At 42.3% G+C, this 24,138-nt stretch overlaps 3 protein-coding genes across 4 annotated transcripts; 1 reads left to right on the top strand and 2 right to left on the bottom strand.

Annotated features, from left to right (window-relative positions):
* Nucleotides 1-2,683: 2,683 nt before the first annotated feature.
* Nucleotides 2,684-8,601, top strand: LOC311256200 (sodium- and chloride-dependent GABA transporter 2-like; the record flags this gene model as incomplete). Its single annotated transcript, XM_084351049.1, has 12 exons — nucleotides 2,684-2,798; nucleotides 3,519-3,606; nucleotides 3,716-3,848; nucleotides 3,923-4,057; nucleotides 4,143-4,246; nucleotides 4,868-4,992; nucleotides 6,050-6,162; nucleotides 6,252-6,389; nucleotides 6,750-6,852; nucleotides 7,482-7,582; nucleotides 7,688-7,858; nucleotides 8,479-8,601. Exons 1-12 carry the CDS (start codon nucleotides 2,699-2,701, stop codon nucleotides 8,599-8,601), a joined length of 1,434 nt encoding a protein of 477 aa, XP_084207175.1. The 5' UTR covers nucleotides 2,684-2,698.
* A 1,399-nt stretch (nucleotides 8,602-10,000) lies between these two features.
* Nucleotides 10,001-16,813, bottom strand: LOC311256761 (CLOCK-interacting pacemaker). Its single transcript, XM_084352054.1, has 4 exons — nucleotides 16,611-16,813; nucleotides 14,397-14,579; nucleotides 13,956-14,155; nucleotides 10,001-12,729 (listed from the first exon to the last, which is right to left on the bottom strand). The coding sequence occupies exons 2-4, from the start codon at nucleotides 14,569-14,571 to the stop codon at nucleotides 11,716-11,718; spliced, it is 1,389 nt and encodes a 462-aa protein (XP_084208180.1). The 5' UTR covers nucleotides 14,572-14,579; nucleotides 16,611-16,813; the 3' UTR covers nucleotides 10,001-11,715.
* A 1,101-nt stretch (nucleotides 16,814-17,914) lies between these two features.
* Nucleotides 17,915-22,367, bottom strand: ccnp (cyclin P). Of its 2 annotated transcripts, none has more exons than XM_084350228.1 (9): nucleotides 22,204-22,367; nucleotides 21,632-21,757; nucleotides 21,286-21,358; nucleotides 20,496-20,668; nucleotides 20,188-20,286; nucleotides 19,357-19,512; nucleotides 18,966-19,124; nucleotides 18,641-18,819; nucleotides 17,915-18,449 (listed from the first exon to the last, which is right to left on the bottom strand). In XM_084350228.1, the coding sequence occupies exons 1-9, from the start codon at nucleotides 22,255-22,257 to the stop codon at nucleotides 18,281-18,283; spliced, it is 1,188 nt and encodes a 395-aa protein (XP_084206354.1). In that variant the 5' UTR covers nucleotides 22,258-22,367; the 3' UTR covers nucleotides 17,915-18,280. The 2 variants fall into 2 exon arrangements, with proteins under 2 accessions (XP_084206354.1, XP_084206355.1); XM_084350229.1 differs by having other exon boundaries at nucleotides 20,496-20,665.
* Nucleotides 22,368-24,138: the final 1,771 nt, after the last annotated feature.

Below are 24,138 nucleotides of genomic sequence, written 5' to 3'. Positions count from 1 at the left end.
TCCACTCTGCTGCTGGCTGCTGCTTCACTCGCGCCAATGCAACATTCATAGAGCCAGAGCGATAGACCATCATTAACATTAAAAAAAAGAAGTAAGAAATGCTGAGGCGGTTGAATAAACAGCCCCCTGATGCAAGCCCCAATACTGCCGACTCCTGAAACGAAGACATCCAAAGTCCTGGTCATGATTCATCGTCTTCCCCTGTGGTAAGTTACTTGTCTTAACTGTCAATGTTAGCTAGTGCTCAGCGATAGCTAACGCTAGCAACTGAATTGTGCCTTACAATGCATACAAACGTCCTAAAATGCAGCCTCATGTTCTTTTGATGGACTGACTGGAGAGGATCACTCTCTAGCAAAATGCTCAATTCCCTCCTCTGTATATCTTTGCATTTCCCTGAGGTTGAGGACTATAATGCAGAGCAGGCAGTTGAGAAGTGGTGGCAAAGTGGCCAGAGAACACGCCGACCCATGTTCAACGACTCCGTGTGAGACAAGAACTCATAGGCTACAGGGAGCAGCTGAACAATGTTTTGTGTTTTTGGGTCTTGAGGTGTGTGTGTGAGAGAGTGACACATCAAGACAGAGAGGGGAGTGTTGTGTAGGAGGGCAGGAGTAAATGTGAAGGGGAGATCTGGTGGGGTGGGTGAATGAGTGAGAGCCAGATGATTGACATTCATAAATGATAACAGAAGATAAAATGATATTCCTGTAGTACTACTGACTTGTGATGATAACTTGTAATTACAACTGAAAACAGATACATTTATTAAACTGTATTATGGAACTTCTGTTTTTTGATTATCATTCATACCACTTTTATTGCCAGAAGGAGGGCTCCAATCATAAAACACAGAGACCATACAGCCATACCATATTGAATTGAAAAATAAAACTTTAATGTTGACATAATGATAAATTAGTCTGGATATTGAGAAACAATAGAAACATGTCTTAAAACAACTATCTTCCCTTCTGCTCTAGGAGAGGCAACAGATCAGACTAATATTCATATGTTTAATAAAAGAATAAGTATTTTAAACTTACATGGAGGACCAGAGTCCATGGTCCATGAATAATGAATTTTCCCCTACAAACTTAACTGTCCTTTAATGAATCGATACTGTATGACATATTTTACAACCTCGCTGTGTAGATAAAGACTGACATACAGACATTGGGTGGTGGAGATTGTGTCAGGCCTGTTTTACCACAACACTGCACACATACCAACATTATTGTCTGACCATCCTTCAGAAAACCTTGAGGCACCTGTGGATTATTTGAGCTATGGCACAAGACAAGAAATGTAAAATATGTAACCGACTCCCTTGGGGAAAAAAACCCAAAACAAAACAAGGATATCAGGATGAAGCGATCATCAGTTGTGGAAACAAGCGACATGGAATCAGTTTTTTCTTTAGAAATTGTAAGACATGTTCAGCCTGGAGATCATTTCCACTGAGAACTGATTAACAGGTGAGGCAGTTGCTCATTACATGACACAGAATTGGGAATGAATATAAAGGCAGAGAAAACCTGAGCACAGTGTATTGGGTTCAGACTGAGCTTTTGGGGATGTTGAATATAAAATCTGCAACAAAACACAAGCAAGCAGAGGTGGAGGAGAGAGGACACTGGGGCAGTAAGGTGGAGTTTCTCCTGGCTGTGGCAGGAAATGTCGTCGGCCTGGGCAACGTGTGGAGGTTCCCCTACCTCTGCTACAAAAATGGAGGGGGTAAGTAAACCAGATGCTCTCTACTCTACCCAAAATCTGTGCTGCAGGTATGCATTGCTGTATTCTTTGCAAAATGCAGGTGCATTCCTGGTGCCGTATCTGGTATTTGTGGTGACCTGTGGCGTACCCCTGTTCCTGCTGGAGACCACCGTAGGTCAGTTCACCCAGGAGGGCGGCATAACCTGCTGGAGGAAGCTATGCCCGCTGGCAGAAGGTAGAACTTTGTTGCAATGTTTAATTCTGGTGATCACAGTAAGAAGCAGTGTGTGAGGCAGTAACACATTATCATTAACACAAACCGTTTCCTCAACTTCAGAGCTCTGTCATGATGGTCAGTACAAGGACAAAAGTAACAACATGTCCTCTTAATATTTAAGCCACGGGAAATATTTCAGTTGTGTTACTGAACACGAGGCTGCATCGATTTGTGTGTGTAACAGGGCAATGGTAAATCCGTGGCGTACTCTTTAAAAACAGTCTGTGCCTGATTAAATTGTTATTCCAAACGTATAAAGATAACACAAATGTTTCTTTACAACAAAGAAACTCTTCCACAATAGAAATGTTTGAAGATTGAATTTATGAAAGGTGATTGTTGAGCTCATGAGAGGATCAGCTACAAATATTTCAACTTGGGTAGAACAAAGTAACATTTCAACTACGGTTTCCTCCACTTGTCAAAAAGTTGCTTGTTTATGTCATTTCTAATATAGTTATCATACTAGAAATAACAAAAAATTAACTGTTTATTTTTCACTTTAAATCTATTTGTATTAGTCGGTCCCTCTGAGTGAGTAAGCTGTTTCAGATATGACAGTCATGTTCCTGTGGCCCTGATCAAAAAGGGGTTTGTATATTGGATAAATGGAGGAATTTTCATTCTGCTTGTCTATAACCTAGATTACCGTGTGGCCTCGCAGGTGTCGGCTATGGTGGAGTGTTAATCCTCCTCTACAGCTGTATGACCTACATCATCATTCTGTCCTGGGCGCTGCTCTACCTGGTGTTCTCCTTCAGCCCCCAGCTCCCCTGGGCTACCTGCAACAACTACTGGAACACAGGTTCAATGGACGCTGTTGCGTGTATTTTGGTTGACTTGTATCCTGTTAACAAGAAGCCAAGATATCCCTTTAGTCCCTAATATGGCTCAAATTTCAGAAACACTGGATCCTTCATTCCCCATAATGTAACTGGAAAGATCTTTCCCTGCATGCATGTTCTGCTCGGATGGTCCTATTTCCTGTGTTGGGAATTTGTTCATACAACTTTGGTGTGTTAATGAACTTTTAAGTCATAATGTGACTCTACAGAGACGCTACAGAGAGGATGTGTTGTATTTTAAATTGCTCAGAGCGTTACACTAGACTTGTTGCTCGACTTGTACATTGCCTAACGTTTTACCTGACTTGTTATCAGAGTTAATGTTATTAGATTTAAACTTTTCTAAGTGATCCAGGTCACTTTGTGTGACCAACAACCAAAGGTTACAGCCTTATACTATATTGCATGTGAGCCTCAACTAAACATTTACTTGTGTCCACCACGGTTCAGAGCTTTTGATGTCAAAGCTGGCAAGACGTGGATCAAAATGTTTGGCGACTTGCGAGGGCATTCATGTGAATTTTGAGTGTGAACAAATTTTTCCAATTATTCTGACGTCGCATGAATGCACTTTGTCATTATACCCTCCCTACCTAATCGCAAAACATCCACTGAAAAAGTGCTTCAAATGAAATGACATAAATTATCCTTATTATCTGTTTTTCTCACTCTCCTTTCAGATGACTGTGTAGACTTTTCAACACCAAATACGACCGCTCAATGGACCAATCAGACTCTCACAACCTCTGCTGCAACAGAATTCTGGGAGTATGTTCCTTTAGATTAACAAACTAAGCCTCTAGGTTCCCTTAAATGTGCCATAAATAGTCCAAATCAGTCACTATTTAAGATTTTGGTCCATAATTTTTCCTTCTAGACGACGAGTGCTGGCTATCTCAGGGGGGATCGAGGAGATAGGCAGCATCAGGTGGGAGGTGGTGTTATGCGTAATTGTTATGTGGATCGCCTGCTACTTTTGTATCTGGAAAGGGGTCAAGTCTACTGGAAAGGTATTTATATGAGCCATGAATCTGTGGTAAATGTGTATGCAGTGCATTTTTTAATCTGGATCTTTTTTATCCAGGTGGTGTATTTCACTGCTACCTTCCCTTATGTGATGCTGCTCATTCTTTTGATCCGTGGACTCACTCTTCCTGGAGCTCTACAAGGAGTGGTGTTTTATCTTCTGCCTGAACCCTCACGACTCACAGACCCTCAGGTAGGAGCTTCAGGATTTGATCCTAACAGTGTAGAGTTTAGGTGGACAAATGACAAATGTACTCACTGTTGCTTTGTTGGAGCAGGTTTGGATGGAGGCTGGGGCTCAGATCTTCTTCTCGTACAGTGTGGGTGTGGGCTCTTTAATTGTGCTAGGCAGCTACAACCACCGCAACAACAACTGCTATAAGTACGTATTTGTCAAAATGACTGACATCATTAAAATCTCTGTTTAGCTGTTTGGCCAAAGTAACCATTTACTCGCAATGCTAGCAGAGACTGGAAAAGTAGTCTACGCCACTGAAGAGCAGCATTATCATCGATCCATCTGCTCTTCTCTCCACCCTACTTTGCCTCTGATTGGTTGTCTTCATCAGTTGGGTTGGGTTGGTTGGGTTTAGGCATGAGGAGTGAGATGTTTTGGTGTTACGATGAGCTATGATGATAAAAGACAATGAGTACTAGCCAATAAGAGGCAGTGTAGGACGAGTTTTAGCAAGAAAAGCGGCGGGATCCATAATAACGCTGAAGGGTAAGTCTGTTTCGTTAACTTCGCCTACCCACTCTGCTGGATCAACCACTGCTGGGTGATAGAAAATGCCTCACTAACTGTGCAGCACTTGGGATTTTTCCTGGCAGATCTTTTTTTCCTATGATGGCAGCAGAAGGTCAACGTTTTTCATTGATTCATAGCGAAGAAACATTATTGATGACTAAGGTTAAGGTTAGGAGTGGTTGTTGAAAGTTTTGCTATGAAGGATCAACCACTTCAATTCATAGGATGTGCACTGTTTTTTTTTTTTTTTTGTAGAGACTGTCTGTGGCTGTGTTTACTGAACAGTGGCACCAGCGTGGTAGCAGGGTTTGCAGTCTTCTCCGTGCTGGGATTCATGTCTCATGAGCAGGGTATTCCCATTGCAGAAGTGGCTGAGTCAGGTGGGTAGTCAGGTCAGAAAGATGCAACTTTCTTGTCTTCCTGCACCAAATGTTACAGAGCAGCACAACACTCTGGTGCCTTGTTGCAACATGCTGTAGCCCTGCAGAGGAGGCCTCCAGTGTGAGGTTAATGACTGAAGTGGGCAAAGAAGAGAGCGGTTATGTTCAGGCCAAAATAATTAGGTAATTAAAGTTGTTGTTAGGGTGTGTTTTGGGGGGCCATTTGATGTGATCAAAAGAATTCTTTTGACAAGAATGGATTAATATTGTGAATTTGAGAAAAAAGTATAGTATAAGTCGACATCTTAGCTGATGATATCAACATATGATAAGCATCTAAAATACAACAAATTGTTGAGTTTAACCAGTGGTTCCCAACATTTTGACTTGTGTCTGGTTGGGGCCTTTTGTCACATTTCAGATCTTCGTCAGTTGATGGCAGTAGTTTAACTATCAATGAGTTTTTTAAATATAAAGTATAGGTTCAAAGAGGTCTTAATCTCCAATATTTCACACACAAAGGCATGAAATATAATGGAGAGGGTAAAAAAAACAGAACTTCTCAGCACTTCTTCCACCATAGTTAAAATCTTTGCTGCCATCTTGAGGACAACCAGGGACAGGACAAGCAATGTAACAGTTACTCAGCCCCGAGCTGTGTGTACATGGTATCATATAGTAGATAGATTTCTGTATACACACATTAATTTTCACTTATGTTCTCATGGTCAGGCCCTAACTGTGTTTATGTGTCTTCAATCTGTACCCAAATATTTTCGGTGCAAACAAAATCAGACCCCTTTTTGTCACAAGCTGGGTTTTTATCTTCCTCACCAAAAGAAGCCATTAATAAAAACAATACTTTGACACTGAGAGTGAAAGCGAATTAGTAGATTTTTGTTTATGTGTCGCTTGATTGACTGGTGATTGATTCATCACCATCTGGACGCATATTTTCCTTTAAATAACAAAGTTATTGATGCTAAATTTGTCAGAACAATACAGGCAGATAGTAGAAGGAGGCAGTCTTGTTGCATCACTCTGATGTCGTTTCCAGGTCCCGGCTTGGCCTTCATTGCTTACCCTCAGGCTGTAGCCATGATGCCTCTGCCCCAACTGTGGTCCGTCTGTTTCTTTGTCATGCTCATTCTCTTGGGTCTGGATACACAAGTAAGATGTAATCCTCTTTTTTTTTTTTTTACCAGAGGATCATATTTACATTTGCAAATGCACTTACTCTGTCTCCCTTCACTGTACAGTTTGTTGCCATGGAGGTGGTGATGACATCCATCATAGATATGTTCCCCATGGCAATGCGCAGGGCAGGCCGACGGGAACGTTTGCTCCTCCTCTTCTGCCTCCTGTGCTTCTTCTCTCAGCTCGCCATGCTCACTGAGGTCAGCATGTAGTGCAACACAAACATCTATTATGTATTAATCCGTTATGGCAGTGTATTGTTGCCAAAATACAACAATTTTTATATCAGGATTTTGTCTTATCATTATAACAAGATGCTTTCAAGCATTTAATTAGGGATGCACAAAATTATCAGCATTTTATCGGTATCAAACGATAAAGGCTCTAAAAATGAAGTGATTGGCTGAAAACACGACGCTCTAATCATGTGCGTGTGATGCAAACCATTGAGTAGTTTTATTATTTTGCATCCCTACTCATACTTGACGTTGGTTGATATATGAAGTTGACATTCAAAATAAAATGAATGAATAAATCCATGTCGCTGCTATTGTCTCCAGGGAGGCATGTATGTGTTCCAGTTGTTTGACTACTACGCCTGTAACGGAGCCTGCATCCTTTTTATGTGTGTGTTTGAAACCCTGGCACTGGGATGGCTATTTGGTAGGTGAGCTTTGTTTTAAAGGGGAACTCATAGTACCCCTAATAGACCATATCCATATGGCAGCCATTTTCCTCTGACATCACTCTCAGGGTGGGAGGCTCAAATCTTGCACGCTGTGTGCCAAGTTGCAAGCTGTATAAACAGAGGGGACTACCTACTTAACATTACTGTTTGATAGTGTTAAGGTGCAAATTAGTTTTAAAACATCAACATTTACCTTGGACACATTTATTTAAGCCTAGAAGTGAAACACACTGGATGTAATCAATCAGTAATGTGAGCTAGGAAGTGGCTGGATGCTAACGTTAGCTAATGGGTTATCAAAGATGTCGTTTTACCTCAAAATACAGCCAAATTTCCCTCCAGATTTTTATTGTTCGGTACCTTTTCAGTTACAACTCAACTGGTAAGTGGTGGAATGATAATAATTTGTCAGATTCTTTACGCTTATATGACCTGCAACCTGCAACACATTATCCCAGCACCCAGAGAAAAATGGCCACCGTGTGAATATGGTCTATGACTACTTAAGTGAAAGTTAAGTTCCCCTTTTAATGAGTCATTTGCAAACATCTAGTCTGATCTGTTTATTATATACAATGTTAATCCAACCTCATCTCCTATGAAGGGGCAGAACGGTTGCTTGGCATCATAAAGGACATGACAGGTGTGCGTGCCAACCCCTTCTTTAAAATCTGCTGGCTTTTCCTCACTCCTCTGGTCTCACTGGTGAGTCGGGCCCTCAGTGTTACATACAGTATAAGAATATGTCCTCAGGTATAATCCTGGTACCAAAATGTCCAGCCATTAAATCTCTTTCTCTTGTTTTCTCAGACCGCTTTTATATGTTCTTTAGTTTGGTACCAGCCTCTGACCTTTAATCGCTGGTACGTGTACCCAGCCTGGGCGTACGCATTGGGCTGGGTAATGGCCGTCTCCTCCATCCTGCTTGTGCCGGGATGGGCACTGTATAAATTGGGAACTGGGACCGGGAATCTAAGTCAGGTGGGTTCAATAGATTGTCACATATAATTCAGGAAATTACACAGTATTTAGTGTAAAAGGAATTAATTTTCTAAAATTTGAATACATTGGGACAGGGTCTTACTGGGCCATTTTAACATCATGCAAAATAATGCATTAATCCAACTGACTGTGGACAGAATCTTTCAATCAGCTGTAATCTAAAAGCTTCAAAATGAAAATCCAAAGTCCAACTCATGTGCCTGACGACACCCTTGTTCTTAAAATCTGAGTGCAAAACATTAGCTATTAAACAGATTTGAGTATGTCAATAAAAAGCAAAAGGGCACTTATTTTTTCACTTACCTGTAGTGTATTTATCCATCTGGATCATCGAGATTTAGAAAGAGATGCACGCGTTCTCTGCTGTGGCGAGGTTGGCGGGTGTAGCTTGGTTAAAAGAAATCAGCGCCACAGTAACTCTACATGAAACTTGTTACAACCACATCTGCGCAATATTGAGTACAAACTACATGCTGTTTAGTTTGTGGGGGGATCTGATCAGACATCCAGTATTGCTGATACAGATTTTTCCATTGAAACAATGTGATAGATGTCTCGTATCATGTTTCACCTACTGAATATTTCTCTCAATTTCTTAGCGTTTCCATCATCTGTGCCAACCTGACCTTCCCCGCACACTGCAGAAGAGAGAACCTGAACCGCAGCACATCTGTGTGGACGATCAGCAACAACAGCTCACTGTCAGTTCATATGAACTGTAAACTGATCCTGAACTCTGTCAGCTGCTTTAATGTGTCCAACGACTAGGATCTTGAACTGAGCTGGCTGGTTACTCGTGATGTAGCTTTCTCTGCTTTTTATGTCTACAATTTAAATGTCAAAGAGTTTGTTTTACTAATTTTAGTTATATAACGGTGATCATGAAATACTTGACTTGTAAATTGTTCTATCACTACAAGTGTTGTGGTTATCGAAGAAGCTTCCTATTTTAATTACCCCATGCTGAGGTAACACTTTCAAAATTTTAAAGAGACAACCGTGATAATCTAACCAACTCTAATCTAACAAAAAGTGCAACGTAAAACGTACACTCAAACATAAATGATTCAACAACAAATGATTGTTATCTGTGCTGAATGTTGTTGAGATTTAAAGAGACCCCAGAAATACACTGGAGGAGATCTATCTGATGAAAAACACTCCTTACTTCTTCAACTGGCTCCATGACAACAATGCTATCATATTTAACTTGTTGTAAAAAAAACACACAAAAAAAACAAGTGAATTCTCTCTGTCACCATGGCACTCAATGGATAAACTGGGAAGGATACTGGCTTTCAAGAGCAGGAAGACGATCAGGTGTACATGTGTATCTTGCATGTTCATCACAGCCCTGTTGACCCTTATCAGTTTCCATGGAAGCAGCTGGATTAGCTTAAAGTGATGCAAACTGAGTGTGGAAACTAGAATTACTGCCTTGTAGTTTTCAGTCAAGTAGCAGTTAACATCCATGATGTACAGTGTAGTGAAAACTCGGAAGGAATTTGAAAAATAGATTTGTATGATTCCAGTGAGAGTGCCATCTTTTACAGAGGAGTACAAGGGATTGATAGCGAGCCTCGTCACAGTCAAATTTCATTGTGTTCCCATGTTTGACCAATAAAGCTGCTTCTCATACAACACACAGTTGTAGCCGCGACAGTAGACAATGCTTCAAATATGGATGTTGTTGCAAAGATGCTACGAAGTGTAAAACGTGGATTCTTCACTCACATCTTCAATTTAAAGGACATCCAAGATTAGTGTTGGTGTTATCAGTATCCGACAAATGTTAAACATCACCTCCCCTCTGTTCCTCAGTTATACTGTTTGAAAATGGCCAGAAAAATGTTTTTGCAGAATATTATATCACAGTGAATCTGACTTTTTATTTTATTTTATTTAGTTAGATGTTAGAAATCTTGAGTTTGGGCCTTTAATGTGTTCTGTGACCTTGTTCTGACCACCAAATTCTGATCAGACCATGAGGACGCTGGTGGCAAATTTGATGAAAATAATAAGAAGCGACAGATGGGCAACCTGAAAACATAATGTCTCTGACCATAGCTGTCAAAGATGTAGAGGCATATACATTAATTACAAATTTAAACACTAAAAGGGTCTCTTCTTAATGCATCTCTTTATTTAAATACCTGAAAATTATGACAAATATACTGTATAAACCACTTTAAATTTCAGAAACATGTGCATGGCTGGCACAAGCACAAAGAAATTGAAGTAAAAAAAATAATCAAACACATACCACATGCATATAACCACTTAGCCAACATACTTCCTTACTTAAACGCTGTCAAACTCTCCCATACTCACAATGCCAACTGCTCTCTATCCATGACATCATCAACCCATCTAAAAACAGATGAACACATAACAACAACAATTAAAAGTTTGGTGCAAAAAAAAAAGAGGAATATCATCAGAGTTAAAGCAGACAACGAAGCTGCTGCATGAGATTGAATATGATAACTGATTATCTTGGAGATTCATACAGTCTGTATTTGCTAAATGAGTGTGATAACGTGAGAGAAAGCTGTGCCCTGGAAATGCAAAAAATACCAAGTGAAAAAGAGTTTTTAAGGCTTCGCTGAAAAGTATTTGGATAGAGGTCCTTGCAGCAGTCCAGTGTAGTGCACTTCGTGATGTTACAGAGAAACTGACATTGGGCGACCAGCTGAGCCTCGGGTTTTCTGGGAGCAGTGAGTTTCGGCTGCGTTGATTTGAAGGCCGCAGTCTTGTTTATCGGCGTGTTTGGACTGCTGGGGTCCCTCTCGGGTAAAGCAGGTCAGAAGAGACCATTTTGTCAACATTTACCTACCCGGAGATGGATCATCTTTTCCCTGAATTAAGCTGGTCTGACATGACAGTGAAACGACCAACTCAATGGATTAAAACATACCGTAGTTATCGTCATTGCACGAAGCACCACCTGTGTGAGCCACTTTCCTCTGCTTCCAGAGGAACGCATTATATTTTCACATAATCCTTTAAGTGGCTCACATGCACGAGCTCTTCTACTCATCTGTGTGGCCTTTAAAAGTCTGCAGTGGCAATGTGAAATAAGATGGTGCCTCGGGATTGAATTGCACTTGAGTGCATTAATTAAGGATCAACTTTCAGATTTCAAATGGGGCTTTTTCATTGGCACTTTTGGTCACACCCAGTCAAACCATGCCGCGCTGATTTCAGTTTCTATTACCAGTTTAACCGCAAAAGTTGATCCGAGCCATGCCTAGGACCGACCATCTCCAGAGTGGGGCCAAAGCACGTCCACCCAGCCTCCGAGTGCGTTGCAGTGATGTCTCCGACAGCGGCGACCTCACAATGACCCCTCTTCAATACTCAATATATGTCTGTGCAGGAGACCAGACAGAAAGATGTTTTTAAATGTCTTGTGTGCTCAGCCCTCTGTACTTTTGTAGCGTAACCAAATCTCTGTAGTTTGAAGTTTAGTTTCTTTCCCGCTTCCCTGTTGGGACTTTCAGACATCTGCTGTGTTTTACTCTTTCATCAAGCTTGCTTTCATCTGTATAGGAGCTGATTTAAGTTGCTGCTGGTAAAAGCCCAACATTTCCTGATTTTGCTTCATAATAAATAACTAAAAAACAGGCTTTGACACTGAATTAGCAAAGCTCTTTTGCCGGCTATTCTTTGATAATAATGTATAATGGATCAGCTGATATATTATCCCTATAAAACTAGGTTCAAATGACCAGGGATAAACCATTAAATCGACACACGATATCCAAATTAACTACTAGTCTTCCACTGGCCAGCCCTGAGTATTCTCTCCTCCTTTAAAGGCACTGCAGATTGTGTTAACCAGTAGAACTATCAGGAGGCATACAGGTGACTTTCTCTGAAGATTTAAAACCGGCCTCAAGCTCCCTGCCTTGTCCTGAGTGAGACTGCTGTGGCACAGGACACGTCTGGTTTGGTTCTGGGAAGGTAGCGACAAAGTGAGACGGCGGCACCTCTGAGCTCTCACCAGCTAGTGGGCCTTTGGCGTCACCTGTGGAAATACTCAGTGGTTCTCTGGCAGGATCTTGGATTTGTACATTTTGCAGGATTTCAAGGTTGGGGTAGCTGCCAGACTCTGCCATGGATCGGTGTACATGCTCCCAGGCTGTGAGACCGTTAAGGCTGCAGGTGGGGTTGCTGGCAGCCTGACACAGTAGCTCCGTGTGCTGGCGCAGCTGGGCAATGTCTCGCTCTGTGGTGTTGCTCTGGCGCAGCAGCTCCTTTGTGCGCAGTGTAATGTCCAGCAGACCTGATTGCCTGAGGATTTCTACTGTGTTGATGAAACGGCGATGGCGAGCGCTGCTGCTGCTGCCGTGTCTGTGAGGCCCTCTGGTTGAGACGGAGGAGGAGCCAGATGTGGAGCCCTGGCTCGAGGAGACAGTCGTGGAACTAGAGGGGGACTGACTATCTCTGGTTGAAGGTGAATGTGGCAGCCCAGAGGTTAGGCCTGCTAATTTGGGTTGCTTATTAAGGTGCTGCTCAGGCAGATTCACAAGTGAGTCATCATTCTTGTGCTCCGTGCACACCCTCTTGCTCAGATTCTGGGTTTCATTGTTGCATGAAGATTTATCAGGCGGCTTCTTGCTGGGGTGTGGTGCAATGCGGGGGTAGGAGTTGAGAATTGGTAGGTGAGTGCCACTTATTTTCTTCCCTGTGATGCTGGGCTTCCGAGACGAGGGCTTGTGGAGCTGGAGGGTGGACAGCAACAAGTTGGGCTGTTGTAAAAGGATCATGTGTGCAGCACCAGAACTGCCGGTCTCCCCGGTTCTATTCCTCTGGGGCAGCTGACCTGTTTTCTGGATCATGTCCGGCTGTAGGAGATAAAGATTAGACAAGGGTGCAAAGGGCAGCATACAACTAATGGGTATGAGTAAATTTAGTCGATTATAAAGCAATAAAATGGGTGGACTGGGTAGGGGTTTCACAGAATAATCGACTATCAAAGCCACTAGTTAATGCTGTGATTTGTTGTAGACTAATTGTATCTGAAATTTTAACATGGTGCAGTAATAACTGACATCATAATGCATCATAGCAGTCTATACAGAGCTTTAGAGATGGCCTTCTCACAACAGGGTGGCCATAACTTTGGTTATGAAACAGTAGCTCAAGCTCAGGCAAGCTCGACAGATTGCAGCTCATTTGTAAACGGTGGCTTGAATCCAATTATCCACCCTTTGGACTTGCAGACTGAGCTCTCACGGACTTCCGCCATATGTACCGTGACATGTTGACTGTCATCACGCAAAGTCTGTGTGAGCTGATACAGGCCTAAAGACTACAGCGATTAAATGCATTTAGATAACGTCTACATATATCTATATTATGATGTGGTTGACATTTCATAAAAGCAAAAATGACAGTGTTCTACAAATAGGAATGTCATGTCCATATTGCAATGAATTCTTGGTAATTAAATCAGTAAAGTCTGGTGAAGTCTGCATCTCAAGCGGAGTCTACAAGTTTACAGAAAGTCCGCTTGAGGGTCCGTGTGGACTGGATGAACTGTGGGTTTGGACAGCCCTCAGCAATTGCAGTCTGCCAGTCTACATGAGTGGTTGAGTCTGGCCATGTGGATGCAGCCCGCCTCTCAGAGCCAATCTAGAACACTATTTTGCCTTCCCCCAGGTTGGTCCCGCCTGCCTAGTTTACCCTTCATTGGTTGTATTTGAGACATTTTGTAGACAAGTGACCACTGTTACTGAGTGAATAATCTGATCAATCTCTTACAATCAACTGATATTTTGAGGGAGATACTAAATTCCCTCTTGCTCTTAACTATATTTGGTGGATGCATGATGGAAAGTCTTTCTGGTTGTTTTTGTAAAATGACACATTTCTGCAAACTTTAATGTTTAATTAAAGACCGACTCATCACGTAATTCAAATACATGTAAAACAGATGGCACCCAGAACTAGTATTGACATTTGTTTGTCTTCGATACTTTTTAACATTGTTTTGTTTATACATCACCCATTCTATGCTTCAGCTCTCTACTTGGCTCAGCCACAGGACTAGTGTCTATTCCTGTCTTACCTGCTTGAGCACCATGTTGTTGATGATGTAAATGGGTGAAAGTTGGTGGCCTGTTGGCATTCGGGTAGGATTCACAGGATTCCCTTGCCCAATTTCTTGGTTTTGACCTGACGGTGAGGTTTCTGCATACTCGCTGCCTCTGGACTGGCTTTTGCTGCTCCGCTGGTCCTCCACATCTGTCTGCTGCCAGTCTGAGGCGTCTGCAGAGACGTTAGAATGGAGCAAACTGACAAATGCTGACGGATACAGAGTAAGGGATTGATGGACTTTTGGGACATAAGCTGGCTTTTATATTGTTGCCCTTTTTCATACCATCTTATGTATTGCTACCATACCATACATTGAGCTGACTTGTAAATGGGAGTGTATGTGAAATAGCCTGAGAGAACAAAGCTTGGCAAATTGTCATCCTCTAGTAATTGTTTTGCTACATTTACTCACCAGAGTAGCCAGAGTCTTTTTCTGAACTGCAGCGGGAGCCCCGTCCCCTGGAGCCGTCTGCGTCCTTGTTATTACGGATTGCCATCAGAGTCGTACTGTTGCTCTTATCTTTAGCATTCTTGCTGGATGGAGCACAAACACTGTGCTTGTTTGAGCAAGGCTGTTCCTTCGGCATACTGGACCCTAATTAGAGAATACGTGATATTTTGAACGTCTCTGAACACCAGGAATCATCAGCATTAGAACAAAACAATGCTTTAGTCTCATGAGACACCTGCCCAGGTTGCACAATGCTATTACTCATTGCATGCTGGGAGAGGATCTAGCCTCTAATGATTGGTATAGATATTTATACGTATACTTATAAAAAGTAAGTAAACAGCACTGTACTGACTCTGTGTAGTCAGAGGAATTTCGTATATTTAAAATGTGCCAAAACTCTTTCCCACTGTTTTTGTGCATGTGTGTGTACGTGCGTATCCACCATGTATTTGCAGCCAATGGAACGCAAAGTTCACCTGCTGTTTTGAGCCAACAGAGATATCGAGCCTTCTACAACGTTAAACTTTTTTTTTTTTTTTCTCTTATACCCAACTGTATGACAGCAACCAATCTTAAAGGCATAGTAGCCAAAATGGCCCTCCACGTGTCCATTTGTGTCTGATATAAATAATACGGTTTTAAAGGCACAATATGTAATGTCTGCGGCTAGGGGTCTCTCCGTCCAAACGAAACAAAACAAAAGGAGTTTTCTGCATGTTGTGTGGGGAGGGCTGGGCGTAGCAGGGTGGCATAAGCACCGCAGCTGCTGGACCTTCTGGAGGAATAAACACCCAGCTTCACATCAGATTCTACTCTGATCTGGAGCCGTTTACAGACTGGAGGAGAGCTCAGGGATTACTTTTAAACTTTTGGGATTAAAAACTGCATTTATCTTCACTCCTGCTTATCAACCTGACAGCAGGCACAATCCGTATTCTTGCTGACTGGAGTGATGTAATAATGTGTACTTCACTGTAAAGCAATGTACATTACTACACAAACGGCATTACAGAAAGGAGAGGGGAAAAGAAGAGAGAACCAGAGTCTAGTGAGTGCTGAATTTAGTGAGAGGTTAGCCTGAATTCGAACACACACACACACACACACACACACACACACATAATAACCAGCGCAAGTAAATCAAATAAACATATGATATACTATCATATAAAATATAATAATAATAATATAATATTTGTGTTAAGTTTAGTTGTGTTGACTGGCTTATCTATCCCCAAAGTGACGATGGGTGACCTGAGGAAATGTACCGTAACCATGAGTAAACGTGTCGATTTCTCTGGTTTGAACATGGTTGGTGATATTTAGGATGCTGTAAGCGACCACTAAACAAAAAAATAACAGCCATTTACTCTTTGATCAACACAAGGACATCAATCCTTAATACTGCCACTTACAGAAACTTTTAATACAATGTCAAACAATCAGTGGACTTAATTGCTTTCGAGATGAACTGGTTGCCATTAATGTATCTGATGGTCAAAGTACAAATCCAAAAACAGAAGAGCACGTAGGCACATGACATGTGAGACAGGGAGAAATGATCAACCAGATATGCCGGAACTGACTCTTAAAACGACCCTGACAGACATTTGATACTGTGCTCTCTGTTATGACTTCTTTGTCTCCAACAGGAGTAGGAAATCTCTACATGGACGCGAGAATAAACTGCGACAGCATCTACACTGCAACAGTAACTTTCCGTTTCTATTGAGAGGATGTATATTGAAACTTTTTCGCTAATTTGTGTACGCTCAGCACGCGCTTTTTTAGATTTTTCGAAGGGGATGGTGGTTCCGTGAAGGCATCACACCTCGCTCTCAGCTGTAACAGCGGCACCCATCCTGCCCCCCCCTTCCTTCCCCCTCTGTTATGTAACTCAACTTTCAGTCCAGCCCTCTGTTACATACACACTTCCTCTCACATTGGCCGTTAACGTACACGAAAAAAAAAAACACAAAATAAGTGGTCGACATTTTAAACGACATTATGGGTTGTCAACATGAGTCACACGAGACGAACTTAAAAAAACAACGCGAGCTCTGATATAAAGTATAGAGGTTTAGCATTATCACGTCTTTCACAAAGTCAACATATTGAACGTGTTATTTGCTCTTTCTACAGTGGGGGAAAAAAAAAAAAAAAAAAACTTACCTCCAAATGCAAGACAGCCAATTACTTCCAATAATTGTCGTTTACCCCCTTATGCTCAATTTTAATGCGCCGAGCAACGCTTACATTAAGCAACAGTGCCATGTTTAAATTGTCTGTGGGAATTGCGGTACAAAATTATCCATTTTCTTCTTTGTCAAACACCCCGTGTGTGATAAGACACCGAGCGGCGAAAACGGCTCGAGATTCGGCGACGTCTGTCAAACTACCCGGAATTGGAAGACCACATCCGATTGGTTTCAAAATAAAATACGATTAATGACAAAAATGAGGTTTTGAGAGCAACGGCGGCGAGTCCGACGACATCCACCTCAACCCCGAGTCATGCTCTTGCTTTTAAATCCCCTCAGTGAGGGTTTATGTTGACGTCTTTTCAAAAGTGGCCACTTTTGGGCTTTTATTTTGAAATCCAGGGGGCTTATTCTAACCAGCTTGACTCCGCCGTCTGATGCAGCGATGAAATGTTTGAAAACCCATAATCGTTGTTTAAACGTCATGTCATACGATCCTGTGCGCAGGAACAAGCACGGACGCGGTCGTGGCTGTGGCCGAACCTTTGACACAGTTCAGCACCGGGGTGATTCTTCCGTGCGTCACCTCAGCTGAACCCACTCAGCCGCCTGTCGGACCAACTATCAGACACAATGCAGCGAGCTCTCTCCGCGAGCTAAACGCCCATTGGTCTATGACATAACTACGGCAACCAATCAGAAATTCGTGTACGTGAAGCAGGCAGAAACAAAGTGTGCAAAGAAGAACCGAAAACAAGTGTCATTAAGATTGTATGCATGTGTTAAACGTTACACTTGGGATTTACAGACAAAAAAGAACATACAAGTTATGCGCTGAGAGAGCGTTTCAGCCAAAGATCAAGGCTTAGTCACGTGGTTTGGTTTTATCCCACAGCAGCTCACCATTGACCACAGATATGCACCAGTGTAGCCTATGAGCTGCTGCTGCTCCCTGGAATAAAAGTAATACTGTAATACTGACAACTCTTCTGCGCCTGCTTAAGAGTTCAATTCATGAATTAGCTGCAGCACAAATAGCTTTTACAATATGCATTGTGTGCAAAATGTCCATTCGTCCCCCCCCCCCCATTTACTGTATAGAATTAAAGTTGCCCAGAATGACTTGAGAGTCAGACCGCTGTGTCAGCGGGCTTGCACATGTGAGCAGGAGTGGATAATGCAGCCACACAGTCAGAAGGTGGCTCTGCTGTCATGTAGACCTGTAGTCACAGAAACTGTATGTTTGTGCAGAATAAACCGCTGAAACTCAAAACATTGCAGCAGACACTTTATTTTGTACATTAAAACTTTAGAAATAACTTGATAGACATCCTCTTTACAAATGACAACAACGACATCGATACAATTCAAATATTTTCTAAACCGGCTGCAAGATAAGATCATAAAACAGGTGTGCCACTCGTTTGGCTAAATTACGTCACATGCAAAGTGCATGGCATTCTTTGTCAAACAAGGTTTGGCGTCAAAAATCACACTTCTTCCTCACCCATGTCCATGGTAACTCCTCGGGATCCACGTCAAAGAATAAACAGCCTTATAGGTGAAAGTGCTCGGGTGATACTGGTGCAGTATCTCCACCTTTAAGCTTCGGGATCATCAAGTTCCTGGGAGTTAGGAATGTCAGGTGCATATGCCTAGCAGAGCAGGAGCGTCATTTAGACCTGGGTGTCTGCTGACGTGCATGGTCTCTGGGGAGGAGAATTTAATAAAAGTAGCACAGGTCTCTCGGGTGTGGACCTTGGCTGCAGCGGTGGCCAGAATGTGCATGATCCTCAGCAGGGCAGTCTCACTGAAAAATTAAAAGCATATAATCAGACTGACCTGCAGGATAGAGGCAGACTAAAAACAGAATGTTTTGCATCTGTGAAGTTAAGCCACAGAAAAGCCAGAGCTCAGCGAGTGCTAATGGGGCCAGTGTAAAGGCTTTACATGGGTCCTCTGGATAAGGAGAATACTTCTTAGGAGTCAAGACACACACACCTGCCAACATGGATGCTGGAGGCCAGACACCAGGCAGCCTCCCCTTCTGGGGTCAGGGGCTCCTGCAGAACTTGGCGGGACAAGCAGAGGGCCGCTCCTGCAAGCTGCACAGGCAGAAACACCACACACTGGCCCTCGAGGAGAGACAGCTCCAGCAGATAGCGAGCCATCCACACCACCTGGAGGCACACACACAAAACACTTAATCTCTTCATACTTCAAAATAAAGGTCACTGTCACATGTGTTGGAGCATGCTTCAATTGAAGTTCAGGGAAATAAAAAAATTACAAGAAACTGGGGAAGGAACACACACTGCAGATCTACCTTAGCACTGCACCGAGCAACAGAGCCAAGAAGGAAGAGGAAATGCAGAGGGGGGCAGTAGGACAAATTGAACTTGAGCCCGCAGAGGACTTTGCGCTCCATTCGCAGCAGCTGATGCTTAGTGTAGGTGTGGTCCATCAGGTAGCAGAGTCCAGACACCTGGAAGAAGCAGCACAGAAGAAAAAAAATATATACTGTCATCTCAGACTTATCAATTAACTTTATTTGGGCATTAAAACTACCAACTTACTTTAATAAACCAAGAAAAATGTGCCCACTCATCCAGCCACAAAACTGTCAACTATTATTTACATGTCAGGCACCACCCACACAACCATGTGTTTTAACATACTGCAGCTTTATAGTCAGGGTTAGGGCTGAGCCAGCATACCTCAGGGAGGAGACACTCTTCCTTCTTTGCAGCGAGGAAGAGGCAAACCATGCCGAGGAGCTGCAGGTTGGCCGTGTTCACCTTGATCTGACGCAGGGAGCGGTTGAGGAGGTGTATGGCCAGATAGAGGGTCTCTGCTTGAAAATGCATCATCTCCTGGTAGGAAATAAACCAGGCATTCGAGATCAAAAACTATACACAAAAAAATAAGTTTAGAAGTGAAGTTTAAAGCAATAGTTTGACATTTTGAGAAATAAGATTATTGATCGATTCCGTGCTATGAGCAACAGCCAGCAGCTGGTTGCATAACCCCCTGGTAAAAATAAAAACAGTCTTACATATTCGTATTTGTACATATTAAACAAAATGTTAATTCTTGAGCTTTGAGAGTGCCGAATGTTACCTTTGGATAGCGCCACGCTAGCAGTTCCCCTCCAGTCCCAGTCTTTATGCTAAGATAGGCAGCTGCTAGCTTGATATTTACCATACAGACATGAGTGATATCACTCATCTGACTCTTTGCAAGAAAAGTAAAACAAATAAAATAAAATAAAGCTTATTCACAAAAAATGTAGAACTATTCCATTAAACGTGCACTATATAATATCTGCCACTAAGGGTCTCAATCAAAATGAAAAGTAAGTACTGTGGGATTATGGGAGCTGTTGTCTTTATTATTAATAATAAAATGTTACATATATAAATGACATCCAAGACTTAATAGAGTCATCCTTTTGCCAACCTCAAAATCATATGGCCTTAAATGATCTGAATGGTTAGATAAGCTTTGTTTTGAGGGAGAAGAAACCCTCCATCTGCAGCGAGACTCACATGAACTTGAATGAGCCAGTCCACCAGGACAGCACGAGTGACATCAGTGAAAGGCCGGGGCAGGTCAGCGTTGGGCATCGAGTTCTGCGTTTGAGTTCTCTGCAGGGTAAAATCCACAAAACAGGAGGCTGACACTAAATATTTCACAGAGATGCAGTGAGTTAAGCGTTTGTGCCAGTCCTCTAGGTTGTCCCTCTTGTATGCAACTAGTGATGGCGCCTGCACACAGCGCACTGCTCCATCCAAAAACTGGAAATTTAACAAAGACTAATGAAGCTGTTTAGTGACCTCCGTTCACGATGCCTCACCATCATATCCAAGAACATGTCCCAGGCGTATGTCCGGTCCCATATGAGGTCCAGCTTCTCCAGGGCAATCTCCACTTCACGGCGCAGCAAGCTGGGTACCAGTGCCTGGAGGCTGTGAAGACCCTGCAGCCCAAGAGGGTGAAGAAGCAACGGCTTGTCCACACACCCATCTGCTACACAGGATGGAAAATGGGACAAGGGATAGAGGAAGGAGTAACATGCAAGTAACTTATGTTGTGGTCGTTGCACTTTCCAAACTGATGGTATATTGTTTAAAAAGGAGACATTCTGCTCATTTTCAGGTTCATCATTTAATTTTGGGTTACTACCAGAATAGGTTTACATGTTTTAATGCTTGAAAAAACAGTTTTCTCATACTGTCCAGTGCTGCAGCTCTGTAATTCCCCCCTTCTTAAACACTTTCAGCACCTGTCTCTTTAAGCCCCCCTCCTGCATACCCAGTCTGCTCTGATTGGTCAGCTCACACACACCTGAGCAGCTGTGCCAAGTCAATTCTTACTGTCAAACTGGCGACTGGGCATAAATTATGCACATGTTTGACACGGTGTGATGTCACAAAGTCACAGAATTAAAAAGGCAAGACAACAGACGAGGCGTTTCAGGAGCAGTGTTTCCTGTGGGAGAGAGGAGCTTCTGTTGGTGCGGACTTTGACCTTTTATATAAAAGAGAACATAAATAAAACACTAAAGGGACAGGACAAAAATGAAAAAAGCAGAATAGAGCTCCTTTAAAAAAGAGAAATAAAACATCTCGTAATGATTACACTACCAGCTGAGCATGTTCGACTGTCCTCATGGAACCCCATGATGATGTCTTCACTCGTCTGCGATAACCTCCTTTCCTGCAAAGAAGATGCCTGACTCAGTGAGACATTTGCTAGTGTGATCATGACAGAAAGAAGAAACACTAAATAGTCCCAGCTGATGTTCTGATCAAACAGTTTACAGTGAATGCAGCATCTCCCATTGTCATCGCCCAAAGAGCATTCCTCTAACCATGCAGTCATGATGTAAGACTATTTTGCAGGGAAAAGAAGCTGGAACAGGAGCTAAGATGTGACAGACACTCTGGTATGTTTTGGGTAAAGATGAGAAGCAGGAAAGAGAAGGCGTACCCATCTGCATTCAGTCTCCATTTTGACTGAGGCCATCCTGGACTCGTCTACTTCTACAGGCTGCCAGCGGTCTATAGGCACACAGGCATTAGCCCAAGTTCTTAATGGGGCTCGCCTCTCATCCGCCTGGAGGGACAACACAAACACAAAGTCTGTGCACTGGTACTGATGTGATGTTGGACACTCAAAACTATGATCTAATCTAATGTCTTTGACAGTGAGTGGAGTTGGTGAGCAGCCAGTAGTGGCATGAAATGAGTGTCCCTGAAGAGGTTCTAATCAGACTGCTCCACACCTGGGATCATGGCAGGTGAATGCAATAACTTCATTTCAAGGTTTAATTGAGGAGTTTCTTTGTTATCCCCTTCATAAGATTAATCAATACATAGTATCTACTATCAAATACCTAGAAAATAATGAGGGGAAAACATTAAAAATAAAAGAAAAGCAGAGCAGATTAAGACAACCTGGTGAATCCTATGGAAACTGGAATGACACTTCACTTCTGAACTTTCTGGATAAAATGTGATTTGGACTGGTTCTGCTGAGCCCGCTGAGCAGATGATGCTCACCTTCTTGTGTAAGTCCAGCAGGGGCTTGGAGTCGCAGAAACCAGTCCTGGCCATGGTCTCAGCCGGAGACGGTGTTTCCGTGACGGGCCGCTGCAGCTACTTATCCACAGGTGTCACCGGAGGCCTGGAGCGGAGAGAGTGGCCATGCTGCCCGGACAGCGGCTGATAAAGCCAGGTGGGCCGCGCTGATTGGGGTGGGGCCACCGGCGTCGAGGTACACAGGTGGAGATTAGGACTTCCGGTCGACGTTTGAGAAATAAACCGCGTTAATTTATGTGACTGACAACATTTGTTTGTTTTTTACGTGCATTGGTGGCATCACGGATGAACTGGCTGATGGGAATTCATGCATATTATCTTAAAGACTGTGTCAATTTAAAAGCCTTTCCTACAATGCAAAATATATCTCTGGTGAAGAAATATGTAACTTTATTTTTGTGGATTTTGACTCTCAAATAATATCAGAGATAATATCTGAAATAATACAGGTCACATGACCTCTGTATCATCAGTGGTAGCTACAGCACTGGTCACAATACTACAGTAAGCTTCATAAATGCGTGTTTGTTGCAGTGTATTTCATAAGAATAGACAAGTGTGCACTGCAAAAAAAAAAAAAAAATGCATTAAAAAAAGACACCCACACAAGCTTTATTCAGTAAAAATGTTTACTGGCACATTATAGTTGCAAATGTTATAAGCTACCATATTGTAGCAGGTATAACCCGTTACATTGTAAAGTCTTGCAAAGGGGGGCTGAAACTGTCTACCAGGACAACGTCCTCCCCTTAAAGATTGCTTTTTTTCATTGCCCTCTGAGCCTCAACTAACAGCAACAAGCAAACAAAATCTTGTTACACCAGCATCAGGTGTGACATTCGTGACTGTTGATCACATTCAAATATACAGAGAAGCAAGGTAACCATAGTAAAGCTGCAAATCAAATACTACAAAGCTGCAGGCCTCCCCTTCTACTAATGCTGCATTCACCATCAAGCTTTTTTTGTTTTTTGTTTTTTTTTTGGTATTTACACAATAGTGAGGAGGCACTTGTTGTGCCTGTGTATGCCTACAGGAGAGGTCAGGGGTATTAACTTGCATGTTTAGCTGTGAAGCATTGCTTAAAGCGTGGCCAGCAGCAGCGAGGTTCAGAGTATGGCTTCACAACCAATATTAAAAAAGTTCAGCAGCACCCCCTTATGGCCATGATAGCAATGAAGGCAAATCCACAGTGGAGTCCATCAGTGCAGTGGTTCTGATATCCGATCCTGCCGTTTCCAAAGCAGGACACTAGGCTAGAGTATGATGGCTGTGCCTGAGCCAGTGAGAAGAGGTGCTGGAGTTGTGAACTGTAAATCAAAGCCATTTCCACAGAGATCACATTTTCATCCGCAGGAACTGGGGCCACCTGCTGTCCAGCAACGGGAGTCAAAAACCTTCTGCTTTTTCTGTGTCCTTGTCATCACTTTCACTCGAACGTCTCACTATCACTCACACAAACTTAAATAAAGACAAATTAATGTGTGATGATGGGTGGATGCTGGTTGATGCTTTTGCAAAACCTTTAAATATCATGGTAGAATTAGCAATAGGCAGAGAATAGTGAAAAAAATCTAAAATGTCAATTTAATTATTCTAAACTTTTTAAAAAGAGTACAATTTTATGTAGGAAAATGTAAGTGCTGAGGGAATTGTATCTTAAGTTTAAAAAGGAATGATAAAATAGCTGTTAATTATCTCGATAATACTTAAATATATGTTGAATTATGCAAATTATGAACAGTGAATTCAGTTCAGCTTCAGTTCAGAATGTGATAATGCAAACCAAAAAATAACTGCCCACTTAAAATGAAATTACTGATAGTTAGCATGTTAGCTAAATAAACAATATCAAGATGGAAATCCCATGAAATGAAGAACTTAATCAAAAAGAAG

Source organism: Pagrus pagrus, assembly GCF_965226575.1.
Source record: "Pagrus pagrus genome assembly, chromosome: 4".
In the NCBI taxonomy this organism is placed as follows: Eukaryota; Metazoa; Chordata; class Actinopteri; order Spariformes; family Sparidae; genus Pagrus; species Pagrus pagrus.
The sequence above is the reverse complement of the archived record's forward strand: the minus strand, read 5'-3'. Positions and strand labels throughout refer to the sequence as shown.